Below are 18,497 nucleotides of genomic sequence, written 5' to 3'. Positions count from 1 at the left end.
TCCCTTTTTTTTTTTTTTTTTTTTGCATAAATACGTTTCTCGTTATTGGAATTTTTACATTATTCTAACATTTTTGCAGAAGAATAAAATTTAATGCTTCAAAGTCGTTCACAGATTTTTTTTAATGCAAAAATTTTATAAAAAGGGAAATTGTTTTACATTTATTAACTATAATTTTTTCGAAAAAAATTCTTTTTTTCTACTTGGTAATGATCAAAATTATAAAATTTCATACAGAACATGGCTATAAAAAAATGAGATAATGACTTTTACGCTCTTTGATTTCATCAATGCTTAATTGATAATCACAGCATTATAAACGATAAATTTAAATTCTGTTTCTTTTATAGAAATGTGGGATCCTGTGGAGTTCAACATCTTATAAATATAAAGTCTTCCTAAATGATCACAAAACGTTGCGGCATATTAATAATTAAATCGAAAAATTTATAACCGAAAAACCCTTAAAATGTCAATAACATCTTAAAATGTTATTAAACTTGGAAAAGTTATACGTTTTTTCGATTCGTGCCATATTTAAAAAAAATAGAATCTTATTTGCTACTTTAAATTTTTATGAAAAGAACTAATTTTGAATTTCACTTACCCATTTTCGTTGTTTTCGAAAACTAATATTCCTTCAACATGTTTGTAGTCTCTTCCGTGTTTAGCACTGCCTTCCAGAGTTCGGAAAGGTATTATCACCCTTCCTCTGGCTCCACTGCAACGAGAAACTTTCAACCTGAATTCTCCCACCGATTCTGGCACTTCTTGAGCCACATCCTGGAATCCAAATACTCCACTGTGATCGTCATCTAGGATCATAACGGTTGCAATGCAAGGAGTCGCCAATTCAACTGGAAACCTTGGTGGACCTAGTTGTCCTGGAGAACCATTCATAGCTCTCATAGGGATGGCATCTGGTTGATTTAAGTACCTTGGGTTACTAAGACGTACATAAAAGTGTTCATCTTCTTCAAAAATATCATCGTCGATGACAGTGATAAATATCTGTTGTTGTGCCTCACCAGGACGAAAAATAATTGTCCCCGCTAATGGTTCATAATCTGATCCAGCCTCTGCAGTGCCATCTTCTGTTTCGAAATCAACGCACACAGAATGTAATAAATCCCCTGATCTTACTACCGTCACTGCGAATTGACCAACACTTTCCATGACTGTGTAGTGCGCAGGGTTAAAATAAATACGACATACATCATCTTTAATAGTTTCTTTGGATTCTTCTTTCTCTGGTTCAGGCTTTTCCAGCTTCTTTTTTATGAGATTGCCTCCTCCGGTTAGCTTTTTGGTGGCTTGCAAACGGTAGAAAGCTCTACTTTTTGGTCCTTTTTCTAAGATTTCTTCTCGAGCCATCAGCTCTAGTTCTTCCATCGTTTTCTCAGGATTCTTATGCCTAAGATCTCTTAATAACTGTATATATTCTCGCCTATGTTCTTCAAACTCTTTAACCTCTTCGTTCTCTTCTTCGTCAAAAACTTTAAGTCCATTGGTGGTGCTGGCTTTGACACCATGAGTGCCCATTTCTACTGCACCAGCAGGTTCCCCACCTTCTCCTCCTACAATAACCCCTCTTTTATTCATTCTGTACTTCTTAGAGAGGTACTTGTAGATGAGGAGTCTACGGTCTGCTATGTAAGCAGTTAAAACTGTGGTCGGAAAAAACAGGAAGGTCACTATTCCCTCCCATACTTCTATAACTCCATAGGAAGACCAGGTAAGAATAAGGTATAACCATATATAGGCAAAAACACTCCACGTCATAGTCACAAAGAATACCCTCAGATGTTTTATCTTTCTGTGCTCATTGCATGGAATGGACCAAACGCAGATTGCAATTATTACAAACATATTGAAGGCAGCACTACCCACTATGGTTCCTGGGCCTAAATCTCCAGCTTCGAACCCTTGACCTGTAACTTCAATAACTGAAAGTAATATCTCTGGTGCTGATGAACCGAGTGCCATGAGTGTCAAGTTTGAAACGGTTTCGTTCCAAATACGTACACTGATGGTTTGCGTTTCTCCGTTTGGCTTCTTAATGACCACTTCTTTTTCTTTTGAAGTTATGACTTCAATGGCTGCCATAAACCGGTCTGCTATGATTGAGACCCCAACGAATATGTATACTAAGGCTATGAAGTAGATTATGCCTCTCGCTACTACATCACCTTTACTTAAATTTGTTGTCGGTGTCCATTTTGGCAAAATTAACCCGTCTTTGCACTGAGAATAATTAGAAGCTTCAACTAATTTCATGCAAGCAACTAAAAATAAAAACCAAATAAAGTACTTTGTCATGACCATTTTCAAATAAATAAGGTTTCGGAATTAAATTTATTACTATCTTCACTACCTTAGAGTATTGGATATAGTTAAATTCATATTACTATTAATGTTAGATTTTAATCTCATACATATTTTTACAAAATTTAAAGTTTAAATCTCTTAAATACATAGAAGAAAATATATTTAGTAAACGTGTATCTATTGTGAGCATTTTTATTGTAAATGCTCTTTATTTTTACACTAATATTAAAATTGAAATGGCATTAAGAAAATTGGTTATCAGAGAATTTAAATTTATTTTATAAATTTAAGACCACAAAATAACATCTCAAAATAAAATTAAAAAATTAAACATAAGAAATTTTTATGAATATTATAATTTATTTTAAATACGAAATTAGCATACTTATGACCTTTAAAATTTCTCTACCCAATATTAGATTTTGAAATCTGAAATTTCTTTATTCTCGTATAATTCTTTAAGCGAACGTAAAATTTAAATTTCATTAAATTTAAGGGAAATAAGCGTTCAATTTATGTTATTGACAAATAATTAATTAATTAAAACTACAACAAAAATTACTTAGAATTTTTCTGGAAGAAAAAAAAACTAAAAATAACTGATAACAAATAAAAAGCCTCAATTTTTTTGGAAAGCTAAATAATTATAAACTAAAAATAAAAGCAATTTATTTTCACTGACGAGCTATCCCGCCTCTTATTTTATATGTAATTGATTTGGCTTCCCTTGTGGATCAAGGAGCATTGAAGCGGTCGATGAAACACTGTCCCTTTTATCTTTTTCCAACATCGTTCATTTCCTAAAATAATGGCCTGTCGATTTTGAAAGCAAAATTGATGGCCACGACGATGACCTGATCTCGTAAAAGTATAGTTTCATGTTTTTTAAAAAGAATATTCTTTTTTTCCGGAATTCCTTTCCGTCTTCAGAGATATAATTTGTGAAGAACCTAAAAAAAAAGTAAACATGAATCAGTAATTTTCATCACGAAAGAAATATTTTTATTCACATGATTTAAGATTAGTAGATAACAATAAAAAGTGCATTTTAAATTGCAAATTAGCTTTAATTAATTAATGGGGTATGTAAAATTTGGCATATTTTAGTGCAAATTAACGGCATTGCCAGTCTAATGTATTTATAAGTTTGTTGTTATTAGGCTTTTTTATTCCTTGTACTACAGCGTAACTTTCTGTAGAATAAGGGGGGTATAATTAAGAAAGTAAATACCTAAAAAAATTAGATTGAGCAAAATTTATATAATTCTAGCTTTGATTTGAAAATAAGGGGGAAAATTAAGAAAACTAACTTCAGTTATAACGAATTTATTATACAGGGTGTCCCAAAAGGTCGTTTACAAACTTAACATGCTGGTCTTTCATATCATGATGAACAAGATTTACATAGGAACTTGTGTCCGAAAATTAAAACTGAGACCGCTAGAGGGCGATAAGTGCAGGTTTGGATGAGGAGAAAAAAAATGATATCGATAGCTGTGTTAATATGATTTTTATTATAAGACATCATTACATCACAGCAAATGCTCAAAATTCCTTCCATTCGCCACACTGCATCAATAGAAATCCAAGGGAGTCAGGTCGGGGAATCGCGGCGGCCATGGGACTGGTCCGCCTCTACCCATCCAGCGATTAGGATAAATCCTATTGAGGTATTCTCGAACAGCGTAGCTAAAGTGGGCAGGCGCTCCATAATGCTGAAACCAGATGTTTCGGCGTGTAGCGGCTGGAACGTCACCCATCAGAACGGCAAAACTCTTTCTAAAAAATGCGATAGGTATTTCCGTCGAGGCGATCAGGTAGAAGGTAAGGGTCAATCAACATGTCACAGATAATAACAGCTAACCCAAACGTTTACGCTGAAACGTTGTTGATGTGCATGGGCACGTGTACATCTTGGGTTTTCATGCGCCCATACGTGCATGTTGTGCAGGTTCACGACACCATCCCGTGTAAAGCAAGATTCATCAGAAAACAAAATCCATGACGGAAAATCTGACTGTGCGACCCGCTGTTGCAAATACCAGCGTGAGAATGCAATGCGTTTGGGATAATCGTCAGCGCACAATGCNAAAACTTATATAATTCTAGCTTTGATTTGAAAATAAGGGGGAAAATTAGGAAGACTAACTTCAGTTATAACGAATTTATTATATAGGGTTCAACATTCATAAACTATTCTTACTCTTTAATACATTGTGTTACGCCAAGCGCTCATAATTTTGATCTAGTTGCGCTTGTATGATTTTGATCTAGTTGCGCTTTCTCTAATTATGCATCAAACTTATCCTTTTTCTCAATCGATAGCAATATGGACAAATATAAGACATGTGCCTATTTATTTATATCCATTTTTACATTATGTATTTGACTATTTTCAGTTACTTAAAAATTTTATAAACAAAAATTCAGATTTTGCTTGAAATCAAGTACTTCACATTAACAATAATGTGAGGTATTGTTATTAACTAATAATGGATAACAGAAAGGGAGTTTTCTTTTCATTATTGGGATAGTTTTTGCCGAATAACTGGGTTGTACCTTGTTTGTTGTTTCGTTACCACGAATCTTTAGATTTTTTCTGAGTGGGCTTCTTGGTTCAGGCTAGGTTACAAAATGATTTAACAAAAAATATGTTCAATTTGAAAAACATATTTTTATTATTTTAAATTTTCTAAATGAGTGCTTAAACACTTAGTGTTTTATGTTAAAAAGTGTAAATTGAGTACTACTTTATGTTTGGTAGTAGTCTTTAAACATTTCTTTATTCGCTTCAGAAATTTACAAATTGGAAAGAACAGTAGACGTGTGCGCAAAGTTACCAAAGAAAAATGGAGAAACAAATGGGATAAGCAAAACTAGACAAACCACAGTAGCTGAAAGAGAAAAAAAAAGATGAAAATAGAACAAGACAAGCCACTGTGGTCGAGAGTGGCAAATTTGGGTAAAATCTAGATGCACTTTAAAATTTAGACTTATGGAACACAATAGATATGCCCGTTATAAAAGATCCGAAAAATCATCAATTGCTGCATAATGTTAATATCTTGAGCATAAATTCAATTTCGTCAATACAAAAATAATGCTACCCTGGAATTTTGTTTTATTCATATGAATGCCGATTCTCTTGTTTATGACATTAGTTCCTAGCTACCTATTCTTAGCGCGTGGAAACACATTTTACCCTGATTTTCTTTTCTCGGTCAAAATGGAGTATTCGGTTTTCTTCCTCTCTCGGCTACTGTAGCTTTTCTAGTTTTATTTCTCACTTTCATTTTTCACTTCCTCGTTGGAAATTTTGCGTTCTATTTTATTAAATCACTCTTGCTTCTTTTCATTCCCATCTGGCAAGTCTTGAAAATGACCACCTATTTTTGAGAGCTTAAAACATTTCGACTATTATTTTCAATTTGTATACTTTTGAAGCAAATGAATTTTTTAATAACTTTCATCTTACCACTTCAGTTTCTGAAGATTATTTATTTAATAGTCTTAAACATTGTTCTTTTTTTAAAAAAAAAGTTAATACACCTGTGAATGAAATACTTACTGGAATAATCTTAAGGATTATAATTTACAAAATCATATCTTACAAAGACTTAACAAAAACCATATATTACCCAACAAATCTTTACTAGTCTATTCAGACAAAAGAAAACAACGTTCGATAAGGAAAAAAATGTGGTGTTCCATAAATCTAATAATTCCCCTTATTCGATTATACACCTTTATAGAAAAAGAACTAATAATGTTTTTGTTGTCTAGAAACTTCAGAAGAAATCCTTGGATAAGATAAATAAACCAAGTTGATCTTTAATGCACTGGTATAGGTTTTTCTTAGAATGCTCGAATTATACTCATAACATTTTTTTTTATAAATAACAAGGAAAAATAATTGTTGAAAATATAAATATTTACTACAAATAGTGTAAAGGATTTACATACATAACACATATAATCTGTTGATTTGCATAAAAAAATTTAATTTTGCATCAGTACATAGTTTTGAGAAATATAATTAAGTAAAATTTTTATGGCGGTTAAAATGTTCCGAGTGCAAAGGTGCAATTTTCATGGTTCGACAGATACACCTAAATTATGCATAATTATTAATACTTTATTCGGACAAAAATACGTTTCTTTCTCTATATTAGCTTGTCTTTTTTGCACAGGATGTTAAAAGTAGATTCCATTTGTTTATTAATAAATTGTATGTGAGCTATAAGTTTGAATAAGTCTCGTTTTATTTTTCAAAAAAATTATGTTCATTTCAAGTTACTACGACGATATGATGGAACAGCGGAGTCAGAAATCAAGGAAAGTTGAGAACAACAGAATATTGAAACTCCTGATAGAGTCTGGCAACATTTGTAATCAACAAGGACGTGATATTAGGAAGAATTTGATATTTTATATGAAGTATAAATAATAAATGAATAGAATCTATTTTTAACGCAGGATTTGAATTATTAACAGTATAAAAATGGGCAGTAATTGCATTTTGGTAAACGTAAAACTCCACTTGTTTAGTTAAACAAACTGTGTAGAAAGTTTGGATTTTCTAAAGTGATTTTTACATTCTATCTTCTCGTGTTATTTTTCTCGCAAAAATTTGTTCAATGTTGAACCTTAATACGGTAAAAATTTGATGTAATCTTAATAAGATTATTAAATATCTTAATAAAATCTTATATGTAAACCTTAATAAGATAATTTTAACAACATTTTTGTTTAATTTTAACCACAATGCTGTGTAATCACGTTAAGAAATATGATATTATGGTTCAACTTAGCATGGTATTAAGGTTGCTACAAATTTGAACGATAATCTGATGAACGCGCTTTAATTTTCCAAAAGTGTACATATATCTCTTTAGAACTAATTGCGAGAATCAGATTATTCTAAAAAGATTCATCTCATGAAATACTTTGATTAATCTAATATATATAATTCTGTTACGTAGCTCCCAAATTTTCGCTGTACTTCTTTTCCGCCGGTGGCAACATTTGCTTTGTTTTGTTTACGTTACTATTTCTCTTACACGGCGAATCGACCAATGATTGCCGCTAACAATGTCACATGCCAAATCTAGCTGAGGTGGCTCAACATATAGCGCTTTTGAAAACGGAAATAATCAGAGAGCATCAGCTGCGGCAATCTCATACTATTAAGCTAGGCTGAAGTGAGTAGTCTTTGTCGATAGATCTCTATTTTAGTATTTTGTCGAAAGCGTTTTTTTTTTTCACGAATTTATATATTACGAATTTATTTGACGATTTTTGATTTACATCACGAATTATACTATAGCACATTTCTAATAGGTTTAACNTTTTTTTTAAAAAAAAGTTTTTATATGGATTTGAATGATTGTTTTGAATTCTTAGAATTTTGTGCATTTGCAATGTACCTAAGTTAGAATTGAGCGAAGCGAGCTTGATTTACGAAGCAAACCATACAAGATTGCGTAGCAATTTTCGGGGGTTGGCGAGCGTTAGTGAGCAGGGGGGGCAGCCCACTAGTTATTTATATTCTTATAACTTTTCTAACGGCAGACACTGAACTTCTCGTTCCTCGTCACGGACGATGCCAAAAGTGTTACCTATTTAAAAGATTTTGTATTGATACCTACGTGACGTTTGGTACCTCCGTGACGTAGGTTTACAGTGGACACCTGTAAACGTAGTTCACGGAGGCGAGTAACATTTGCCACACCCCACTGTGAGATGGATGGGTTCGTGAGATGGACCACATTCACACATCACACACCAGAGCACAAGACGCAGCGAGAAACATCCATGCCCTGAGCAGGATTCGAACCCACAACCATTGGATTGCCTTCGTAATCAGGCACGCTGATCGCTGAGCCACCTGGTGGCCTTTTTATATCTTAATTTAATAATAATTAAGAAAAATAAGGCATGAAAAATTTATAATTTTGGCCAAAATGGAAAATCTCAATTCAATCTTTTAAGCAATTTTTAAGGAAGAATCAAATTAAAAACACTTCCATTTGAAACGTTTTTTAAATTTTTAATTGGCAAGTTTTATAGGAAATGTGCATTAATAATGCCGAATGAAAGAAGTTTTAATAAAATGAAAATTATTATTGTTAGATGCCAGAATACACAATTTGTAATTAATCCAGTGAATCTTTGTCAGAAAAATAACAATAAAATATACTTTACAAAAACAATTTTAAATCGTAAATAATACAATTGAAAGGAAAAATCTATTCATGATACCAAAGTCATTTGTCTTTACATCAAATAAATAATTATTTGTTACGAATTTTATTAAAAAAGCAAGCGACATCTGATTGTAAAATGCAACAAAAATAAAAATAAAAAAGATTATTTTCTCAAATTAATAAATACTATTTCATGAAATAATTTAAATTAAAAAATTTATAAAGGCTGTCACCTGACACCTATCGTTTGAGGCGTTATTCAAAATAATCCAGCTATGTTAGTAGGCGTCCTCTGCATTGCAGTCTTATTCTATTTTGAATGTGGGGGAGGAAAGTTGAAAAACACAATTACGTAGGAGTGAAAATATTTAAATAAAAGATAAAGTTTCATCGGAAAAAAAAGGAATTTTTCTCTCAAAATTGACATTGAAGCAAATATAATGTTACCTTGTTAAAATCATAAAAAGAGTAGACCCACTTATAACGACCTCAGATTTAACGATATTTAGGATTTAATGCAGAAAATGGAGTCTTTAACTTGGTACAATGTTATAAATAGGGAATTCCTCGCCAATGTTAGCATGTTTTAATATTTTACGTTTTATAAAAATATTTAACCGATGCCACACTGTAAAATAATTGAGATCAAATTAGGGTATAAAGCACTGACAGCCTGAGTTCAACACACGAAAAATCCGTTTTTCCGTAAAACTCATTTTTACTGTAAAATTTTATACAGTAATATTTATTCAATTTCAGTTTTTCAGTGATTTTACTGTAAATATTCAGTAGACAAGTGGTTGAGGGGTTCAGTCCTCGTCGTCCCTACACCATATTTATGAGAACCAAATGTGTCGTTTCCCTCTCATAACCTCTATAATGCTAATACTACTACTAAAACGTTATATTATAATAGAAAAAAAAACATTGTAGTGATATATTTCTTAGCAGGTTAGGCGGCATGTGTCATCCTTTAAATTATTTCAAATTACTCGAAAATACGAGGCGCATCCAGAAAGTAAGTTTCCCGATGTTTTTCCCTTTAAAGTAAGCGTAATTAGCCGTGTCAATTGCGCATGCGTAACAAATCTATCACGTATCAATCATATGCCCGCCTCGTGCCAGTAGCGTGGTAGCAGTGGTCCGAAATGGAAGCTCTTATTCCTTCTCCCGCCGCCAATGCTCGCCCACATACAGCTCGACGCACAGCAGCTGTTTTGACGGAATTTGGCTGGGAGTGTTTGATCATTCACCCTACAGTCCTGATCTTGCTCCCAGCAATTTTAACGTTTTCTTGAACCTCGAGAAATTCCTGTCCTCCGGTGAGCGTTTTGGCAGCGACGAAGAGCTTAAGACGTCTGTCACACGCTGGTTACATTTACAAGCGACAGAGTACTACGGCAGAGGGATACAAAAGTTAATCCTGCGATACGACAAGTCTCTCAATTCTGGTGGTGGCTATGTCGAAAAATAGCTGAAACATTGTTGTACTTGTTGCCAATAAATATGTTCCTGAAAGTGTGTGTTCTTTTTTTTTTTTAAACAAAATAGGGAAATATACTTTCTGGATGCCCTTCGTAATTATTGTTCAATAATTATTATTCTTTCTAAAACTTTAAAATATTCAATAAGTGTTTACAAAGTCAAGACACCTTTTTTAGCCAATAAATAAATGATCAAGTGGAAAAGGGTGTGCTTTTACTGTGTTTTTTTAGATAGACTATCAAAATATAGTTACAAAACTTTTGGTACATAGTTTTCTTTATTATTTTATGTACTACCAAATCTCAAAAATGTAAAATTTTAAACTAAATTGAATTATTCTAAAAAAATCTACACCCTAAACCTTTTACATGCTCATCCAAATTATTACAATTCCAGCACAGAATCGTGAAAACATTAAGAAAATATAATAGATTTTTGAAAATTATAAAATGTAAATGCAGCGTTTTATACCGTACAGGCTCTTTAAAACTTTATTTAACATTTACATCAATTTATTATTTATTTATGTTTATAAAAAAGCCCACTTATCAGATTTTTAAAAAGTATGTAAAAAGCATGCAATTTCGCTACTTCCATGCTTCTGTAGAACCATGCACTCTAAAATTTTCCAATAATAAATACAAAGACAAAACTCTAAGCGTTTTCATATAACGATTTACAATAATGCTTTAAAAAATGATAAATTACTTACAAAAGTTTAGGAGATCTAAAACCTATTTTAATGCATCAAATTTTGTAAATATCATACCGAAATAAAATTTCCTTTAATTTGCTATCTGATTTAATAAAATGTTTCATGGTAGCATGACCATCAGCAACGTAAAAACTTTGCCTCTTTCTAAACAAACGCAACAAGCTACATTGATTTCTCATTAAGTTATAGATTCATCTCTTATGTAAAATACATCGAAAGTTTTGCCCATCTCAAAAAAATTCGAAACAATGAAATTAATCTTTTTTAATCGAAAAGTGCTAATAATTTATTATAAAATAGGTGACTTTAGCCCCCAGAACACGATAGTTTTTGCAGGATAAAATATATCAAAACTTGGTTGCTTGTCGAAGAGAAGAGAGGGCTTAAAAATGGTTATTAAAAATATATCAAGATGATCATTTTTTTCTTAAATTTTTGCTTCCGATATCTGTCAAATTACTAGTAATTGACAAGTATCAAATGTAAAATTTTTTCACTAAGTGGTGCAAATATTTGCATACGTCAGACTTACACGCAGCCCAATGAACAAAACCTTTTCCTTACTATATTTGCTTTCAAAAGTCACTAAAAACCCACTTTTAGCCATAAAGGCTGCGAGACTTTTAAGCTTGATCCGTTTACATTTAGGAATATTTTAATGTTAAACTTTTTTATCAATCATCACAAAATAAAACTTATCAGCAATACTCTGATCATACAAATATTTGTCGCTTGGGTTTGAGCAAAGCACTGTTCCACTCTCAGTGCTTTGTCCAGTCAAAATCCTGCTTCAGGTATCCAGTCAAAAAAAAACATCCAATCGACAACTATATTCTGTTGCAAGTTAAGAAAAAACCATTATCTCTATGGAGAGAGCCTGTTTGCATTTAAGTTTATGCCAAATTGATGCCAAGCTCCCGGACCGAGCGTATATCAACATCGCTAACTCTTGAAACGACATTGCACATCCTTTTTTTTGCTTGCTTTCTTAAATCATGTGAAATGAGAAAAACAAAACTTATTGAATATTCAATAAACAAGTAATAAGAATTTTTTAAAAAATTATATCTAAAAATCGTAACACATATTCGTTTTTCTATTTACATTTAAACAAAGTGATGAAAGAATGATAAATATTGTTTCTTGCAGACGATTTTCTTCTACAGTGAAGCAAAGGTAAAAATTCTTTATCTCGCATTTGATTTGTCAAGGTCATGTCAGCATAAGACGCGCCATTTTTAGCGGTCCAATCATATCCAAATGCTTTTGCAACTGTTGTCTCTCTATTCTTATTTATGGAAATATGCCGCTAAGTCTAGGATTTCACTGAGACTTCAGAACTATAATCATTTTTAATAATTCTGTGATATGAATAATTCTGTCCTTTTTAATAATTCTGTCTAGTTTATTTCAAAAGATAGCAGGAATTAAATTTCTGTTTCACTTCTTTAAATTTCAAAAGCTTTCAAATTGTTTTGAAAGCATATTTGTATAATTCGAGAACGAAATAAAACGGAATTATATACAATCGTAGATGATTAAATCTTATACCGTAATGATTGCAACTTGCAACGAAGTATAATAACTACACTATAACTTTTAAATTGAATTAGTATTATTTTTATGACTAAATTTACTTATTTTTATTATCTGAACTACTACCATTATTTTTACTAAATTTCAGTTATTTTTATTAAGAAATACATTTTTTACAAATACATATACAAGAAATACAAGTTATACCCATCCGGTATAATTTAATCATTTTTTGAAAAGAAAAAAAATGATTTCAAAGAAATTTAATACCAATATTTTAGCGACACCAAAATTTAAATTATTTTTTACTGGAAGAGAAAAATTTTGGTGAAATTACCATACTTGTATAGTAATTTAGTAATTACATTTCTGGTATGCACGACTTAGTAAAGATTGTATTAAATCCCACATTAGTTTTAACACTACGTGCATAAGAGAAATTTTGGTGTCTAACATGCGGCAGAGATTATTAATAAAATATGTCAACAGGAAGCTAGAGACGAATGTATTTGAGCAGCTATCAATCATTTCTCCAAAAAGTCAGAGTTTAGATGTAGATGCAAAACGGAAACATAACAACACAAGAACCCTATTCCATTGAAAATCGTTGTATGCACAGTGAAAATATTAAAAAAAATTTGTAAAATTTTTTTTCTTAAAAAACTATGCGAAGGAAATTATTAATGAGAATTTAATTACTTAATTTATTTAAATTATTAAGTTATTCAAATCATCAAATTAGCATCAAAAATTAAATCATGTTCATTTCAAGTCTTAGCCAAATTTTGAAGAAAATCTAAAAAAAGGCGCGAGTTTTAAAAAAAGTTTTTACTAATTTTATGTACAGTGAGCGAAAGGAAGATATTAAACGATTTTAAAAAATGTTATGCCATTTAAATTCTTTTTACTATAAGCAACTTTTCAACACTAAAGCATTCCGAAATTCAAAAATTTATTTATTTTGAACCACACTAGTGCATACCTGTCTGTACGTTACTGACTACAACAGCCAAGTATAAGACTAAAAAATCAATACCAGAGACCTAAGTTTTATTTTGTTTTTGGGGGTTCTTGCATAATTCTCCCAAATATCTATGGCCTGTTTTATTTTAGCATTTTATTAAATAAATTTGAATCATCCGGGAAAGTAATTTTTTATCAAACGAGGAACAAGATCTATGAAGGTTTTAATTTTATTCCCTTTCTTTTTCTCTTTATTCTTTCTCTTTATTCTTTTTCTTTATACAATCAGTCTGAAACTAGAAAACATCAAAGCGAACACCAAGACAGCTCCGTTTAAAATATTCATTATAAGAGTTACTTTGTTTGAAAGTATTTTCTTTTCTCATACAAAGTAGCAAGTTTTTTTTGTCGCTTTATTTTGCGCTGTTATATTTATATTACATTTCTTCATTGAATTTTTAATAAGACTTAGTAAATTTTTTTCTGTTAATAAATAAAAAGTTAACTATATGAATATCAATGCATGAACTTGTGTGAAATAAAAACCCTTTTAGTTTCTTTTAGTTAAAAATTCATTGCTTTTGTTAACTTTGTTTTTACTCGATTTTATAATTTTATATTGTTTTATAATTAGAGAGTACATTTAAAAAGTAATAATCAAAATCTATAATACAGTGTTAAAAGTATATAATTTTCTATACTTGCCATTAAATTGAATGTAAATTTCGAATTAGTTAACGTAGCCATTAAATAATCAAATGTAATCTAATTATTATTAAATTAAAAATACTAAAATTATTATTAACTAGTGGGCTGCGCCCCCTGCTCACTAACGCTCGCCAACCCCCGAAAATTGCTACGCAATCTTGTAAGGTTTACTTCGCAAACCAAGCTCGCCTCACTCGCTACTAACTTAGGTGCATTGCAAATGCACAAAATTCTAAGAATTCAAAACAATCATTCAAATCCATATAACAACTTTTTAGTAAATACTAAGTCAGACTCATTTTTCAATGAATAACTAATAACAATATTAAAACAAATAAATTCGTGACATAAATCAAAAATCGTCAAATAAATTCGTAATATATAAATTCGTGAAAAAAAGCGCTTTCGACAAAATACTAAAATAGAGATCTATCGACAAAGACTACTCACTTCTGCCTAGCTTAATAGTATGAGATTGCCGCAGTTGATAGGGTGAATTTCAGAAGAGATCACATTTGGTGAGAATGCTCTCTCTGGTTATTTCAGTTTTTGTTTTTAAAAGCGCTATATGTTGATCCACCTCAGCTAGATTTGGCATGTGACATTTTTAGCGGCAATCATTGGTCGATTTTCTAGTGTTGCCATTCGGGGAGTTGTAATGAAGCTTTTTTTGCCGCCGTGTAAGAGAAATATGTATTTAGATAGCAAATATTAAAATATATTATGCGATTAAGAATTGTTAAAATATAATACCATTTAAAAATAATGTGCAGTACTTTAAAAATTCTATAATTCTTCAAAAATAAATATATAATTACTAAAACATGTATAGATAGGGTATACGTTGTGCTAGGTATATACTATAGTTTCGGTTCGCTAAACAAAATCCGTCCTCGAAAAGATTTTGAACAGACACTGAGGAAGGTTCTTGTTTAGAGAACCGAAACTATAGTATGTCCATTTCTGTACTTCATTTGTACTTTTTTCAGGTTTTTGGTTTTGTAAATATACCAATTACTCTAGATCTGTGAAATTCCTAAAGAGTAAGCAATAATATTTTAAAAATAATTTATAACTGATCGATAAATGATTTAGCTAAATAACAACTTTAAAAAAATATATTACCTACCCCAGAGCTTGTGAAAATTTCGATCAGACATATTGATTTTTAATCAAAATCTGCCCATCAGAGAGCAATCAGTGGGATGATTTGGATTAAAATTCATTACGCAAAAATTTTAACATGTGATTTTTAACTAGAATATGACATGCATATTTTAATACAACTCTATGTTCTAAGAAATTGAATTTGTAGCAAATGAATTCCATTTATTTAGTAAGAAATTGGATTTGTATTGAATTGTAATTGAAATTGTTCTAAGAAATTTAATTTGTAGCAAATGAATTCCATTTATTTACTTACATTGTATAATTTACTACATATTTTATTTAAAATGCAAAATTTTTTATTTAAATTGCTAATTACTTTAGATCAAACGCAGCACATCTTATTTTAAATGTATGACACATTACACATACAAATAAATATTTTAGTTGAAATGTATTATTTATATTTTAAATTAAATGTAATATATTGTAGTTAAAACGTAACACACTTTAGTTGGAATGCAACAAGTCTTAGTTAAAATTTCCCTCGTTTTATAATTAAATGCGATGCATATATTTTAGTTAAATTTTACATATATATTTTAATTAATTTTAAATATGGTTTAAACAAAATAAAGTACACTTCATGTGAAATACCAAACATTCCAGTTGAAAAGTTTTGATGTATTTTTTCGCTAAAATGTAACAGGAAAATCATAATTAATGTTTTACATAATTACATGTTTTTGTTAATAAATAGCTTTGTTGAGTTTAAAAGTAAAACAGATCAGTTAAAATTTAACATGGTTTAAATAATAGAGCTACATGTTTTAGTTTAATACAAGATAGAATATAAAGAATTCGGTTTCAGTGTGATGGATTATAATTTCATTGATAAATTAGTATAACAATACGTTCAACTTTTGTATACAAACATGTACCTATCAATTTTACAAAACAGGGAATAGCTTTCGGCAAACATTTATTATTTATAACTTTTCGAAAACAGATGATATGCCCTACATAAAATGCCCCTAAACCATAACTTACACTTAGTACCTAACGCACTGAAACTATGATTTACAATTTACGCCATGAACTCTTATTCCTCAAAATTAATCTGTTTTGCAAAGACAACCAAACACCATTCTTTCATCATTTCGCACTGGTTGAACCATAAAAGTGGAACACTAAGAATTTATGAGTTGATGGCTATTAAACTCTCTATTTCTGCTTTAATACCAAGAGTTCTGACTTTCTATCCCTAACAAGGTAGCAGAGCTCGCCAAGTCAGCCAATTCCGGATTTCCTCTAATGGCATCCATTCTTCCTTATCCCAATGGTAGTCCATGGGAATAAAAGATGTCCTCGAGAAAACAGGAGAGCGGATTCTTTTGTTGTAGAGGTCTTAGAAGAGCGCTGCATGTTTAATGCTGAGACGTTCTTCAAAATTCAACATCTTCGATAACTCTCGCTATTGTAGAGAGATTCTTTTATAAGTAAAGGTGAAGTTTGCATAAATCTTTATTCTTTCCTGTATTGCTATCTAAGAAAGATTTTATTTTTAAAGGCTTAAAACTAAAAGTCTTTCTTGTAAAGCTTTATGACTGTTCAGATGGCCATAAACACAATGAGAGTTCAAGAAAAGATAGAATCAAAACATACTTATTATCACTACTAATTGGAGAAAATGAACATAATGTTCTTTGCATATTTTAAAGGGAATATGTTTTGTAATAATTCATCGACCATGTTTAAACTACCCGTTATAATTTTAAGAAATAATGTAACATAAAATGAGAAATTTTTTAATTAAACCTAACCTAATTAATCCACACGACCAAACCCACTATTTTTCTTCAAATCTAAAAGTAAACGGATTTTGTAGAGAATAAAAAAATTTCAATGAACAAATTCAATTAAGAAGTTGATTTGAAACTATGTTAGTTTTATTGTAATTTTTTTCAAGCGATTCATTTTTTTCTCCAAATTATAAGATTAGAATAGATAGCTGAAATTTTTTTCAAAATAAGTTGCTAAATCAACCAATCCATTCGTATTTAGAATCTTTAATTTAATATTGATGAAATTCGATTACTGTACTTAAAAATATCCAACATGTTCCGTGCTCAAAGATTTCTATATTTTATGGTCAATTCACCTGAAGAAAAATATTTAAGTTTTATATTAAGTGATACTTTTCTCGCTTTTTTTCAACAAGTTTTATTTGGGCCATCGGACTGATACGGAATAAATAAAAAGACGAAAATTTGACATCGCGCAACTGAACCTAAAATTACTCATCATTCTCCATTGTTCAAGAGTCTCGATTTTTCAAGTAACTTATTTTGAAGAACATCTTTCTCAAACTTTTAATGACAGTGTTTTATTTGACCGTGCTACACCTTACAGTACTACACAGTGTTGTAACATTTGACAGTACTACACCTACTGAAAGGTCAAAGATAAGGAAATGGCTTTATTAGAAGAAAAAATATAGTGCTTTAATAGCCTAAGTATACTTACCTACACGGAGAAAAAAAATGTTGGTAAAATTACTGCATTGTATGGCAAAATTACCATTCAGTTGGTAACAATACTGAACTGAATTTCTATTTTTTTTTTAAATTTATTCTAAATAATTCTAAGTAATAAAACCAAAATATACGGTATTTAAGCCATTGATTTGGTATTTTTTTCGCTCATATGATAACTTACTGGAAATTCTGGTTTTCAAATATTTCTTATCACCACACACTTAGTAAAAAAAATGCAAAACTTAAAATAAATTTAATCGAATAAAGGATTTATCTTTCCATGTTCTAAGGCATCCTGATAGAACTGCCAATTTACCACATTTACCAAAATGTATAACAAATTATAAACCCATATTTTATTGTTAATTTTACTAAAATCATTGCCAAAGCTCTTTGGTAAAAATTACCGAGCTTTTTCGTGTTCAGATCGAGCCAGAAACACGGTAAATTTTATCATATTCTGGTAGTTTTGACCCTACTTTTTTAGATTAATATGTTACATTTTCGCAAACGGATAATTATGTTTTTAAAAAATAACTTAAACCATCGGAGTTTGAATGTGCTCTAAAATAATCAGAGATGATGATACATACTTAAAACAAATTAACATTTTATAATGTTTCTAAGCTACTTTTACTTATATTAAGCACCTTCTATCTTACAAGTTTCTTGTAAGCAATTTGCGTCTTGAACAAATCGGAAAACCTTATTTCCGATATGTTTCTTTTGCGTTGTCCTGAATGATTTATCTGCTCTAACTAATAATCCCATAATCTATGAGCTAAAATAGCAATCACACCAATTTCTCAACAGAAAAAAACTCTCTCTTCCTCTTTAGCATCACAAAAAGCTGCATTAACAAGTATAAACACAACGGGACTCCTTGTCTGAAAAATTTTAATTATCAATTTA

At 30.5% G+C, this 18,497-nt stretch overlaps 1 protein-coding gene across 2 annotated transcripts in view; it reads right to left on the bottom strand.

The window, feature by feature from the left end:
* LOC107447225 (sodium/calcium exchanger 3) overlaps window positions 1–18,497 on the bottom strand; it is a 252,259-nt gene that overhangs the window by 122,799 nt on the left and 110,963 nt on the right. For both annotated transcript variants that reach the window (XM_071178742.1, XM_043039409.2), the window contains one exon: window positions 608–3,278. In XM_071178742.1, coding sequence (XP_071034843.1) covers window positions 608–2,325 — 1,718 coding nt within the window. In that variant the 5' untranslated portion in view covers window positions 2,326–3,278. The remainder of the gene's footprint in view (window positions 1–607; window positions 3,279–18,497) is intronic.

Source organism: Parasteatoda tepidariorum, chromosome 3, assembly GCF_043381705.1.
Source record: "Parasteatoda tepidariorum isolate YZ-2023 chromosome 3, CAS_Ptep_4.0, whole genome shotgun sequence".
In the NCBI taxonomy this organism is placed as follows: domain Eukaryota; kingdom Metazoa; phylum Arthropoda; class Arachnida; order Araneae; family Theridiidae; genus Parasteatoda; species Parasteatoda tepidariorum.
Note: the sequence above shows the minus strand (reverse complement) of the source record. Positions and strands in the feature narration are given on the sequence as shown.